Source organism: Equus quagga, chromosome 2 (assembly GCF_021613505.1).
Source record: "Equus quagga isolate Etosha38 chromosome 2, UCLA_HA_Equagga_1.0, whole genome shotgun sequence".
Taxonomy (NCBI): domain Eukaryota; kingdom Metazoa; phylum Chordata; class Mammalia; order Perissodactyla; family Equidae; genus Equus; species Equus quagga.
Genome location: NC_060268.1, coordinates 152,638,358 through 152,652,078, shown reverse-complemented (window position 1 = coordinate 152,652,078; position 13,721 = coordinate 152,638,358). Strand labels below are relative to the sequence as shown.

General features: G+C 48.2%; 1 protein-coding gene across 1 annotated transcript in view; it reads left to right on the top strand.

Annotated features, from left to right (window-relative positions):
- Positions 1-5,319: 5,319 nt before the first annotated feature.
- Positions 5,320-13,721, top strand: part of PIK3AP1 (phosphoinositide-3-kinase adaptor protein 1) — a 110,802-nt gene continuing 102,400 nt past the window's right edge. The window contains exons 1-2 of the mRNA XM_046655303.1: positions 5,320-5,453; positions 13,005-13,421. Coding sequence (XP_046511259.1) covers positions 5,441-5,453; positions 13,005-13,421 — 430 coding nt within the window. The 5' untranslated portion in view covers positions 5,320-5,440. The remainder of the gene's footprint in view (positions 5,454-13,004; positions 13,422-13,721) is intronic.

The window sequence follows — 13,721 nt, the reverse complement described above, 5'->3', positions numbered from 1 at the left end:
TCTATAAAATTTTATGGACAGTCAATGACTTCCATTTACATCTTATTGGCCTCCTCTAAGTTGGAAGAGAGGCTGGAGAATAGAGTCTTGCTGCCCCCAAATAAAACTGGGATTCTGTTACTCAGAAACAAGGGATCAGCAACCAGCCAAGTCTGTGACACTGCTTTTTCTTGTTACTAAGGTAACTGTTGGGTTGAGGATCATGGAACTAGCACAGGATAGCTGGCACGGCTTCTGAATCATAATGCAATGACAAGGGAGGCAGCTCTCATGTAACCAATGGATTTGAATTCAAAGTCTAGTTTTGACACTTACTAACCAAATAACCACAGGTCAGGCGAATTACCTTATTGGAGCCTCAGTTTCTTCACCTGTAAAATGGGATGATAATAATATGCCTACCTCACAGGTTAGAGGTAAAGATCCATGAAAGCTGAATAAGTGACAGTGCCCTGAGCAGAGCTGGTTACATAGCAGATGCCTGACAACATTTTATTTCTCTGAACTTGAGACCCAGGGCATGGAAATGGGCACTGCTGTTGCTCAGAATGGCCCAAGGAGGGGCCCTTGGGCTGTGGCAGAACCTGTATGGGGAGCGGCCATTTTGGTGATTAGGGAAGAAGTTCTCACTCTTGCAAGAGGGCTAGGTGGCTAGGCTTCTAGGCTTCACCTGCAAAGCTACTTATTCCTAAAAAGCCATGAATGTCCCGAAATAGCCTGCTTCAGGTTTTAATATGAAGCCCCACTGGATTGGGCTGAAATTGTCTCAAGTAGGAAGAAAAGGCACCAGTCTTTATAAATCCAGGGTGTTCACAAGGTGAAACCAAGCTCCTGGTGCTCTGGAACTCCTTTTCCCTGCCCCCACCTGTGATGGCCCACTGACCTGTCCCATATAGTCCAGTCTTCACATGCTCCACCCTATTCGGGTGGAACCTTCGCGGTCTCCTTGATCTTCCAATCAAAGTAAGGGAAAAGCCTCAGACAAAGGTTGTGGGACCTTGGGCAGGTCACTTAAACTGCATATCAGAGTCTTTACTTATACAATGAGCAGGTTGGACTTGATCATTTAAAAACAAACAACTAATGCTTGTTGAACAGCTACTATGTGCTGGGCCCTATGTCAGGCACCGGAGATACAATCGTGAAAGAGCCATAGCCTGCCCTCAAGGGCTGATGGTCTTATCGGACACTGACAGGGAGGTGGGCAGAGGTAGGGGATGCTCCGAGGGAGGGCCCTTTCCTGATGCTCATGTTTCATGAGTGTAAGGTACTCCTGGCAGAGCAGGGCAAACTCATAGGAGACACAGAGCTACTGCCTTGCCCACTTGCAATAGGAGATGATGCCAACACAGGCCAGTGGTGACTTGTGGGGCCCTTCAGATCACAGCAGGGCCTGTTTCAAGCATGTCCCACCCACTCTAGTGGGAGAAGCACGGGCTCTGGAGCTAGACCATCTGTGTTCAAAACTCAGCTCTGCAATTTACTAGTTTGTGCCCTTGGGCAAGCTACACATATAAATGGGTAAATGTAAAGTAGGTAGACTTTTAGTACCTTCCTCATAGGATAGTTATGAGAATTAAGATGAATTAAGATGAATGGCATGCTTCTCCACCTCTACCTTTTGTCCTAGCAAGTGAAGTCTTGATAATCAGGAAAAAGGCTCTGGTCCCAGGCCTGACAGATTATGAAATAACACCTTGGAGAATAAGAAACAGGGGTTTCTTCCCCCCTCCTCATCCCTGTCCCTTAGATGACACGTTCATCTCTCTGGCCTTTCCTATTTGCCAAGCCAAACGAGACTGTAGGGCGGCAGCCAAGTCTGGGTTCTCCATCCTGCCTAGACCCCATCCTCAGGCCCTCTGGTGCTGGAGGGATTGACGGCAGAGCCTGCCCAGAGAGCCAGTGCCCAGGGCAGAGAAGGGTCCTCTGGGGGAGGGGGACAGCCACCCTCCCCCCACGTTCTGCAAAAACCGTCAAATGAAGGTGAAGAAACAGACACCACTTCCCCCAATCCGACCCCACCTGCTCTACAAAGACACTGGGAGGAACTGTCAGCGTCAGGGACTAGTTATGTCATCTCAGCGAGGGAATGTCAGCCTCTGAGTCCCCTTCCCGGCCAGATTCCACAGGTCAGTGCTGTGCAGCAGTGGGAGTGTTCAGTTTGGACAGCGGACCCCCCACCCAAAACCTTATCCATGACTGGCAGATGTCCTCTAACGGCGGTAACAAGTATAGAAGTATCCTTTCGGTTCAAAGTTGTCCAGATTCTCTTGGTTGTGAAGCAGCAAAGGGCCTTCACTCCTAACATCTGGAGCTGGAAGGAGGACCATGCATTTGGATAGTGTGTGTGTGCAGGATCAGGGGAGATGATCTCAAATGGATGAATATACAGTCAACAGAAATTTCTCCGACAAGGAACACAGACCATCCAGGTCCAGAGGCTTGCGAAGAGTGAGGAAGGGTGCAGGGAGAGGGCAGAGTCTGGAAGACCAGTGTTCAAACAAGGTTTTCCAAATAGGATATTCCACAGAGCCCTAGCATCTTCTGAACTGGAGTGCCCTCATTGTATATCTGAGGAAATGGAGGACTTCTGGAGTTTACAGCTTGCCTAAGTCCCCACTGCGGGCTTGGAGAGAATGCAGAGGGCTGAGATAAGAATCTGGGGGCCCTGCCTTTCAGCCCAGATCTCTGTGCCCTGTTTCAAGCTGCCTTCCTCACCACCAGCTCCCTCTCCTCATCCTCCAGCAGTCCAGGTTCCACTGTTCCAGGTTGAACTCCTGGATGTTACTGGTGACCTCAGTAGCCTGTTGTTTTTATATCAGATCTCATCCTCACAGTGATCCACACTACCAACAACCTTCTCCTCAAAACCCTCCTTCCTTGGCCTCCCAGTTTTTCCATCCTGCCTCTTATTCTACCTCTCTGGATCCTCTGGTCTCTCTACAGAATCTTCTTTCCGTGGTTCCTGAGCACAGTCCTTCCCCATGGCTCTTCTCCTGAGGCCAGGCTCTTGCTCTCTGTTCCCTCTCCCCCATCCACTTATGTAGCCTCAACTCCAAGGGGGTCACCCCGGCCAGGTCCTAAGCCCCCATCTCTCTGTTCTGCGATTAGAGAAGGCCTCTAGGATATCCTGTGGGCACCTCAAACTCAACATTTCCAAACTTTAGCTCACCATTTTCCTTCCTCCCATGGCTTTTATTACGTACAGCTTCTTTTTGACATTTATATTCCCCTCCTCCAAGCTTAGGATTCCAAGATTTTCAGTGCCTGAAAATTCCCTTCTATCTTTCTGCCTCAAATTTAAGGATTTCTTGGTCCTATTCATTCATTCACTCATTCAAATACTTTCTGAGTATATTCTCTGGGCCAGAGTCGGCTCTAAGTTCTGGAGGTTCCATGGTGAAAAAAACAGAGTTGGATACGCCTCCGAGGGACTTATAGTTGAATGGAGGAGACATAAATTAAAATATGTAATTGCCAAAAAATATCTATATAATTTCTACTCAAGAACAGTACAGGGCTGCGACAGTGCATGATGTGTGTGTGTGTCAGGGGGCCAGTAACCTGGTCTGGAGGCCAGAGAAACCCTGAACATGGGGAACAGGTGTAAGTATAGCAGGTAGTGATCTCATCTCCTCTTTTGCAATTCCAGGCCTGTGGTAGGCAGAGTAATGGCTTCCCGAAGATGTCCATGTTCTAACCCTTAGAACCTGTGAATTTATGTTACACTGCAAAGTATAATTAATGTTGTAGAGGGTATTAAGGTTACTGTTAAGGTTTCCTGGATTATCTGGGTGGGATCAATGTAATTGCTCGAGTCCTTAAAAGCGGAAGAGGCAGGCAGTGGAAAGAGTCAGAGAGAGAGGTGATGTGGGAAGCAGGGTCAGGCAGATGTTATGTTGATGGCTTTGAAGATGGAGGAAGGGGCCAAGGAATGTAGGTAGTCTCTAGAAGCTGAAAAAGGCAAGGAAATAGATCCTCTCCGAGCCACCAGAAAGGAGCTCAACCCTGCCAACACCTCGATTTTAGCCCAATGCAACTCATGAAATACAGAACCGTAAGATAATAAATTTACGTTATTTTAAGCCACTAAGTTTGTGGTAATTTGTTATGGTAGCAGTAGAAAACTAATTCTCAGCCTCAACCCTGATATTTCCATTATTAAATCCGTTTCATTTATTTCTGCCATGGTTGAACCGTATCTTTCCCTCATCTTTGCTCTCTAGAGCCATCCTCTGGACCCAGCATTGTTGGCGACTCCAAGGGCACAGCGTGATTGGATCAATTCCAGGAGCAGGCAAAGGGAGGAGGAGAGGAAGTCGCAGCTGAGTGCAAGGGTTAAGGTTAAGAGCTCTGGCTCTGGGGAGTTGGCCCCATTGCCCAGTGGTTAAGTTGCGGCACTCTGCTTCGGCAGCCCAGGGTTTCCCAGGTTTGAATCTTGGGCCCGGACATGGCACCACTCCTTGAGCCATGCTGAGGCGGCATCCCACATGCCACAGCTAGAAAGACCCACAACTAAAAATATACAACTATGTACCAGGGGGCTTTGGAGAGAAAAAGGAAAAATAAAATGTTAAAAAAAAAGAGAGCTCTGGCTCTGGACTCAGACACGCCTGGTTTGGAACCTGGGGGAGCATGGCCTCCCTGTGGAGTCTGAGCAAGGCATTTGCCTTGTTTCATCTGCTTTAACATGAAGACAGTGATAGGTGTTAAGGCATAAAAGCCATATACAACTATGTTGTGCATTTATCGCAGATTATCATGAATGCTCCTGTGCCATCAGGAGACGAGGTCCAAGGAATTACACAAAGGCTACTGGAGGGCAATCAAAGGCAACGCCAAGACCCAGGCCCAGGTGCCAGAGAAGGTGCCTCTTCCCCTTCCTGCCCCCTGCCCTTTCCTGCCAGAGCAGAGGCTCAGGGAGAAAGCCCCAGGGAATGGGGAGATGGCCAGCTGGGCTCATATACGACGACCCCTGCCCTGGGTCACAGAGGCCGGGCTATTCATCCTTTTTTATCCCTCCCTCTCAACAACCCCTGCACCTCGCGCTGCCCTTTGGTGGTCCTTCAGGCTGGTTTCACGGGGAGAGGGGCGCACGTGGCACGAAGCCCCCTGCCTCCTCCCCGCCCCGAGCGAAGCGGGAGCGGGGGCCGTGTCCGGAGCTGGCCAGCGGCCGGGCCCGGAGGGGTTCTCACTTCCCCTCCCCAACGGCCGCGCGTGCAGGTGCCGCGGGCCGAGCTCCGCAGGCGGGGCGGGCCCTGTGGACACGCCCTCGCGGCGAGTCCTCGCTGCCCGTCGGGAGGAAGCGCCAGAGCGGCGGCTGGTGCTGCGCGGAGCCCGGCGCCCCCGCCCGCCCCGCGCCCAGGGACGCCGCCGGCCCGGCTCCCGCCCCCGGGGACCGCGCCCGCGCGAACCGGGCCCGTGAGCTGCGCCCCGCGGCATGGCAGCCTCAGGTGCGTATCCCGGCGCCGGCTCCTCGCCCCAGCCTCCCGCGGGCGCGCCCCTTCCTCCCCCCGCGCGCTCTCACCCACCGCAGCCCTCGAGCTCAGTCCCTCTCTTAATGCTGTCTGCTTCTTGGGTGCGGGATCTCTTCTTTCTCTCCTTTTATCTGTTCCTTGTTGCAAACTTCCACCCCAACTTTCCACGTTCCCCTTCCCAGCCTGTTGCGCGATTCTCTTCAGCCCCTTCCTGACCCTCCCCGGTTCCCCGTCGTCTAAGTCTCCTTTTCTCCCTCCATCACGGGCTCTCGGAGCTTCTGAGGGTCATTTTCCCTCCTCTGCCAACTCTGGGAACCTAGAGAAAAGGTGAAAGAAGGCTGAGAGAACCACTTGTCTACTCCGGCGAAATGCTTCTCTTAGGGCCCCATCAGACCAATAGGGGGCGCTCAGACAGTCTTGGGTTGGCATTGGGAGGTCGGAGGCCGCCCTCGGGGCCACCTTCCCAAGCCCGCTTCCCCTCCCCTTCCTAGGTTTTGATTTTCGTCTAGAATTTTGATAGGAATCTGGGAACAGCATTCCTTTAGCTTAATTTTTCCTATCTCCTTTGCAGAACTTTGGAGACTGAGGAGAGCGGGAGGCCACTGGGTAATCTACCCATCAAACGGCCTCAGGGCTCTTTTCTGGTTAGTCTTGGGCTCCCTTGTAGTTGGTGAGTCTGTACACTTGGCAAGTCACTCACTTGCTAAGATCCAAGACAAACCAGTAAAAATGATGATAATAGAGACAACTAATGAGTGCTTACTGTGCACTTTTATGGATATTGTGCGCCTAAATGTGTTCTCAGTGGTGACCAGGACGCGCCTAGTCTCAGCTCTCAAGTTTATAGTCTTGTGAAGGAAAGTGTCAAGTAAACAGGGAATTACTAGAAGGGAGGAGTGGAGATGCCATGTTTGTAAATGGGCTTCCTTGTATTTTCCCAGCCCATCTGATGATGTTTTAGTGAAGATGACGTGTGAAAACAGGATGGAAAAGCCTCTTGAAAAATAAAATCTAGTCAGCCAGGAGAAGGTCCCATTCTTGGAAGATATGGGCAGATGCTCGAATGAAGAGCTCTCCCCTGGTCCCCTGAGGTCTATCCTTCCAATGGTGTTCTGGAAGCAGGGGTAGAGAAGACCAATGGTGACAGTTCTGTTAGATTTGGTGATGCAGGCTCATTATTTAAGGGGAGTGGGAAAGTAGCTAACATTAGCCTCGTGGCTCTCTAGCTGGGCTCTGGAGGTCAGAAGAAGCTGTATTGTGAATATGGAACCCCTGGTAATAGTAGGTTCAGAGTCCAGACATTCCATTTGAAAGCTGAAGCAGAGATCTCTAGAGAGAATTCATTCACTCCACGAATACTCATTGCATGCCTACTGTTTACAGGTGCTGTTCTAGGTGTTGGATGTATATTCAGTAAACAAAACAGACATAAGCCGTGTTCCCATGGAGCTTGTGGAGTAGTGGGGAAAGGCATTTAATAAGGAAAGTACTTGATATGCTAAGGGCAGTGGGAAAACAATAGAGAGGAGTAAAGGGGGTTGGGGTTATAAATTTAAATGAGGTGGCCATTTGAGCAAAGACCTGAAGGGAGGGACATGTTGGGGAAGAGTGCTCCAAGCAGAGGAAGAGTAAGCAGGTGTATGTGGTGTATTTAGGGAAGAGGGAGCAGGTGGCCTGAGTAGGTGGGTGACTGGGGAGAAGTAGGAGATGAGGTCAGAGAATGAACCAGTGAAGCTCTCACTTTCTTCCATGGCTGGAAACAAGCCCTGGGCTAAGTCCAGGAAACTACAAACTGGGAGGGCCTCTGGGCAGAGGAGGCAGAGAAAACCACCCTTGTCCAGTGTCTTGTGTGCATTGCTCCAGTGGGCATGGCTGAAGGGGCTAGAAGGGTATCTCCCCTTCAGATGGGGACTCAAGACCAGTGGCCAAACCTGGGGCTATTTAGGGCTCTGTAGACGTGTGTAATGGTTAGAGCTGTCAGATCCTCTTGCCATCAGCATCTTCTGTGGTGAGACACCACACCAGGTGCTGCAAGTGAGAGTTAAGCCTCCAGGGTCCCTTGGGGCTTCCTGAGGTCTGCAGGTACAAGGACCCATGGTGGCGGGTCACAGTGGTGAGAGTGAGAGTGATGAGAACACCTCTTGCCAACATGCTGTAGGCTCTGGAGTCATCCAGGCCACTCTTCCATGTGGTCTTCTCCTCTTCCTTCTCTCTCCCCCCTACCCCCTCTTCTTTGTCATTCTCCTCTTCCTTCTTCTTTTAAACAGCTTTATTGAGATACAATTCATATGCTGCACAGTTCTCCCATTTCAAGTGTATGATCCAGTGGTCTTTAGTATCTTCACAGTTATGTGCAACCATCACCACAGTCAATTTTAGAATATTTTCATCACATCAAAAAGAAGCTCTGTACACTTTAGCTATCACCCCTTCTCCCACCTTCTCCCCAGCCCTAAGTTCTACTTCCTTTCTCTGTAGATTTCCCTACTCTGTACTTTCATATGAATGGGATCATACAGTGTGTGTTCTTTTGTGACTGGCTTCTTTTATGGCGCATAATGTTTTCAAGGTTCATCCAAGTTGTAGCATGCGTTAGTACTTTATTCCGTTTTATGGCCAAATCATGTGGTCTCCTTAAATTCCCTTCCACTAAAGGTAAGCATTAGTCGTTTATTTTTTGAAAGGCATATTTGCTTGTTGAAATCAAGAAGGATCTTGGCTTCCTGTCCTTGAAAGAAGTTGGGAAGCAAGATAAAATGAAATGGAATCAGCCTATTCTGGGATAATCTCTAGGTTCCTGATGGGGTCTCTTATATTCACACATGAGAGAGAGGCCATAAGTGACTTTCCCAAGTGGCCAAGTCTGGTTGGGTGAAGACTAGAATCCTTTCCTCCATGTGTCAGCCTCCAGCTATTTGAAGAATGCTCTTATACATTTCCCTGTCCCCTCTCTCCAAGGCTTCTCTTATCTCCAGATCCTTCCACCATCCCTGGACTTACAGGACAATAGGGTTTGAAGGAACCTTTAATTTTCTGTGATCTGATCTTCCATGTGATCCTAGAGGTCCCTCAGTACTCCTGCCAAGTCTGTAAACTTGAAACCTTCAAGCGTCTGGAAGTCCTCACATGAGTTGTTTCCAGATCTCTCCCTATCCTGGTCGCCTTCCCTATCTCACATCCCTCTTGAGTATGCTGCTAGATTTAAACATGGGGGTCCAGGACAGATGACCGGGGTGCCAGTCACCTACAGACTAAAGAAATGGTCTGGACTGAGGAGTTTGAAAAGCTGCCTGGCACTTCCTCTCTGTTCTCTTCTCAGGTGGATTCTGAATCTTTCAAAGGAATCTTTCTTTCAGTCAGAGTGTTTGTGACCACCACTGCCACTCCCTCTTGCCACCAGCCAGCCCCTGCCTCCACCTTTATCCATTCCTTTCTCCTTCTACAGCCAAACCTGTTCTTTAAGTTCTACAGGGACAAAGACCTTTCCTCATTTCTGTCTAGGATTTATGGACTCCCTGTTAGTTCTTGTACTTCATTTCTCTGAATAAACAAATAGACAAAAAAGAGAGGATTCATTTGGCACAAGTGGAGAAATGGCTTACAGTTAAAGTAATTCTCCTTGAAGAAGGTGGTGTCCACCCCAATACCAGAGAGAATTGCTGACAAAGCGTTTGGTCCTGTGTTGTTACCCAGCTCTGTAATGGAGGGACTTCAACTTCCACTTTGGACTTTTTTACAACTTCTCCAGCTTTCAGTTTCAGCAGCAGAGTGAAATTCAGGAAGATTTTGCTGATAGATTTCCTTTTCCTCATTTACATTGAGGCAGAATTTGCTTAGATTTAGTATATTGGTCTGAAGTCACACCACAAGTTGGTGACCAAGTAAGTTGTGATATTAGCTAGTCTGAGGCAATAACCACTTCCTTCTCAAGTACTTTTGCTAAAAGGGGGATCGAATTTAACACTAGAACCCCAGGGATGAGACTTTTTAAATATGTTTTCCATGTAGAAGAAGCTAGCCGCTTAAGTGCTTTTTATTTAAATTCTACTTTTAAACTTTTCCTTTAAAAGTTTTAGATTTAGAGAAAAACTGTGAAGATAGTACAAAAAGTTCTCAGGTACTCCACACCCAGTCTCCCCTGTTATTTGAACTTTCCTTGATGACTAGAGGTCTTTGATGAACAGCAGGTATGGCAATGTGCTCTTAACAAGGGAGCAGGAGGTGGTGAGGCAGGGTCCAGGGTGAAATGAGTACTCATTCCCTCAGTGGCCCCAGAACTTGTCATCTTAAAAATGTTATTTTGGAGGCCGGCCTGGTGATGTAGTGGTTGAGTTTGCGCACTCTGCTTCGGCAGCCCGGGGTCCGCAGGTTTGGATCCCAGGTGTGGACTTAGTAGTGCTCTTCAAGGCACACTGTGGCAGCGTCGCACATAATCTAGAGGAAGATTGGCACAGATGTTAGCTCAGCGACAGTCTTCCTCAAGCAAAAAGAGGAAGATTGGCAACAGATGTTAGCTCAGGGCCAGTCTTCCTCACACACACACACGTTATTTTGCTTTTGGCTCACTGTCTTTTAAAAGTAGCATAAATCACTCATGGCCACATGGTCAGAGCAGGGTGAAGTCATTGCTTTCCTGTTCAGTCAGTGTTCCAAGACCCAGCTTGCCTTCTTAAGGGTACTTCTTAAGCTCTAGGAAATCCTCGTCTGATGGCTTCTTCATCACTAATGTATGAGACCACAGCCAGCCCTTTATGAGATCTTATTTTCCTTCTAAGCCACATATACAAATTGTTGACATGGTATCTGCTAGTTTATTTGTCTGTGTGTGTGTGGTGGGGGGTGGCAACTGCTTCTTACATTCGCACTTAACTAGATTCTGAGCGTAGCATCACTGACATTGCATCTTTAATATTAATGTGAAATGTAGAGTCTTGTACATTGCCTACCTGATGGACCATGCTCATGCACATTCACATGCAATACTTCACGTTAGAGGAACATTTGCCTCTTAGGATAAACCAGCCACATAAGAAGGAGGGGCAGAAAGAAGGTAAAATATATTCTGATGCCTTAACTCTGCTTTTCTCAATGTGAGCTCCACAGTTATCTAACTTTGCCAATTTTATTCCTTCTATAGTCCTGAAATTATTTCTCTATTGAGGTAGGGAGAAATATTCTACACAGAAAAAAAAAGATCCAATCAGCAAAGATTTTATTTTATGGAAGGCTGCAACTTTGGCACATTAAAATTTTATCCTTAATCTGCTTAAACTTTGGGACTAGAGTAAGCATTTCTAAAAAAGATTGTTTTATTCACAATTGAGGAAGCAGACCATGCTCAGAATTGAGTTCTCGGTAGAGCCACGAATGTCCATGGCATTGTCGAAATTGCTGACTGTTTTTCTCCAGTCCCATATTGCCTGCTAATACTGATTTCTAAAATCTGTCCACTTTTCCTTCAAGAGTACTCCCAGCCTGATCAACTTGCTCTTATTCAGAGCCTATTGGGTTTTGTCTTAGCACTGGATTAGGGCTCCAGCAAAACAGCGTCTTCAAAAATAAAGAAACTCCCGGGGCCTGGCCCAGTGGCATGGTGGTTAAGTTGGCGCACTCCGCTTCAGTGGCAGCCCGAGGTTCGTGGGTTTGGATCCTAGGAGCTCTCCTCCACACTGCTTGTCAAGCCATGCTGTGGTGATGGCGCACATACAAAATAGAGGAAGATGGGCATTGATGTTAACTCAGGGACAATCTCCCTCAAGCAAAAAGAGGAGGATTGGCAACACATGTTAGCTCAGAGCCAATCTTCCTCACTGGAGGAAAAAAAAGAATGAAATAAAGAAACTCCAAACTTTATTTTATTTGCTAGTGAAAAATATTTGTTACCGTCATCCAGAGGAAAATCAGAACTGTGTTGGGTTTACGTTTTATAAGTCATTGTTTACTTTGAATATGGTGGTGGATGGGGGCAAGACAGGGGATTCCTTCCAAGATTTGTTTAGAGCTTAGAGCCTCGGCTCTTGTCCCAGTCCTGCCTCTGACCTTTCTGCCGGAACCACTCAGTGAAATGCAGTCCACGGGTGGTGTTTAATTGTGACAATCCACAGTTTAAATGATTCCCAAGCTTCACAAAATTTGACCGGCTTTCTTCTCTGAGTGGGAGGAAGGATCCCCCTTGTGTTGTACTAATGAGCGGGTCCTCCTCTGCGCTCACCCCTTCTGGATCACTCAGAACAGCTTGTTGCATTAGTGCAGAGAGGAGGACCCACAACAGTCGTAACACTTACGTTAAGAACCAAGCTTCTCTGAACTTTGCTAATGGGAAGATAAGATTTATTACTCATAAGATTCTTGACAGAGTTCCTGATAGGAGGCAGCAGGTGGTTGGCAAGAGGACTGGACTGGGAACCAGGGGACAACCTGAGTTTCAGTCCTGGCTCCGAGACTAATTTGCTGAGTATAAATTTAAGCAAGTTCCTCCGTCTTCCCAGATGAAGTGTTTCTTTTATCTGGAAATGAGGAGTTTGGGCCAAGTGACCCCCAAAAGCCCTTTTTAACTCGATGCTTCTCCGAGGCTTTTGACTCCGTTTCCAGCAGTGTCACTTTATTAGAGGGAGAAGAAATCCTTTGTCAAAGAACAGGTGTAGTAGGGACACCTTACAAATGGTATTGTGTGGGTCAAAGCATTAATTCAACCACAGTTACCCTTTACATTAATGCACCATTTATGTTAATGGGAGGATAATGATACTAGCTACCAATTATTGACGGTTTACTACTTGCCAAGCACAATGCTTCGCACTCTGCGTGAAATATCTAATTCAGTTCTCACAAAACACTGATAGATATTGCCATCATATTTCCATTTGCAGGTGAGTAAACTGAGGTTTAAGAGAATATTTAAATAATTTGCCTGAGATTACACAGCTAATACTTCGCAGAGCCAAGATGCTAACTCTGGCTGCCCGATTCCAGGCCTGTGCTTGTAACCGCTGTATTTGGGAAAGAGCCAGGTTCTGGGGCCAAACTGTCTGAGTTTAAATTCTGACTCTGCCACTGTGGATCTTGGGTAAGTTACTTAAACTGCCACACCTCAGTTTTCTCATCTTTAAAATGGGGCTCATAGGAGCACCTACCTTAGAAAGTTGCCATGATGATTAAATGAGTTTTCTAGGCAGTGTGCTTGGAGGAGCGTCTGGAACATGGTAAGCTCTATAGAAGTGCTTGCTGTTGCTATTATTATTATTATCAGCAGCAGCATCCTATACATCAGCTGGGGGGGAAGAGTATGCCAGCAGAAGCAATAATTTGTGCAGAGATCTGAAATGTGTGTCCGGGCAAAGACAGAGATTGTGGTGTGGTTGTAACACAGACTGTAAGTGGGGAAAGAGATTAGACAAGTTTGCTGGAGGCAGACCGTGGAAGATTGTGGGTCCAAGCTGCTTGTGTGGATGGTGTATCTTGCAGGTCATGGGGAGCCCTAGAAGGAGTAGGCATGTTAATATGTTCCTGTGCCTCGTTCTTGCTCAGGGGCGCCCAGAGGATGTGACATCCTCATCGTCTACAGCCCAGATGCCGAGGAATGGTGCCAGTACCTCCAGGACCTTTTCCTGTCCAGTCGGCAGGTCCGTAGCCAGAAGACACTGACTTACAGGCTGGGCCCTGAGGCCTCCTTCTCAGCGGAAGACCTGAGCTTCTTTCTTAGCTCGCGCTGCATCGTGGTGCTGCTGTCTGCGGAGCTGGTGCAGCGCTTCTGGCAGCCAGCCCTGCTGCCCCTGCTACAGAGAGCCTTCCATCCTCCGCACCGCATGGTGAGGCTGCTCTGCGGCGTGCAGGACAGCGAGGCGTTCCTGGACTTCTTTCCAGATTGGGCGCACTGGCAGGAGCTCACCTGTGAAGATGAGCCCGAGACTTATGTGGCAGCTGTGAAGAAGGCCATTTCTGAAGGTAAGGGTCTCTTCTCAAGTCGAGATAAGCAAGCCCTAGAAAAATGACTGATCCAGGCCCCAGGCATTGCAGGTGAGGCATTGTCACGTTAACACTAGTCATTTATATTACAAAACGAACCTGGGCCTCACTGTGCTAAGTGCCCCGGTCACATTTACTGGCCTATTCTTGGGATGGGATAAGGATAGGTCTCTTGGACCACAGGAGAGGAAGACAACACTTTCCCTCAGGCTCTGTGCCAGGACAGAAGCCTTCTTTCTAGAATTTTCTACACAGGACACAGGTTCCAGCCTAGAGGGC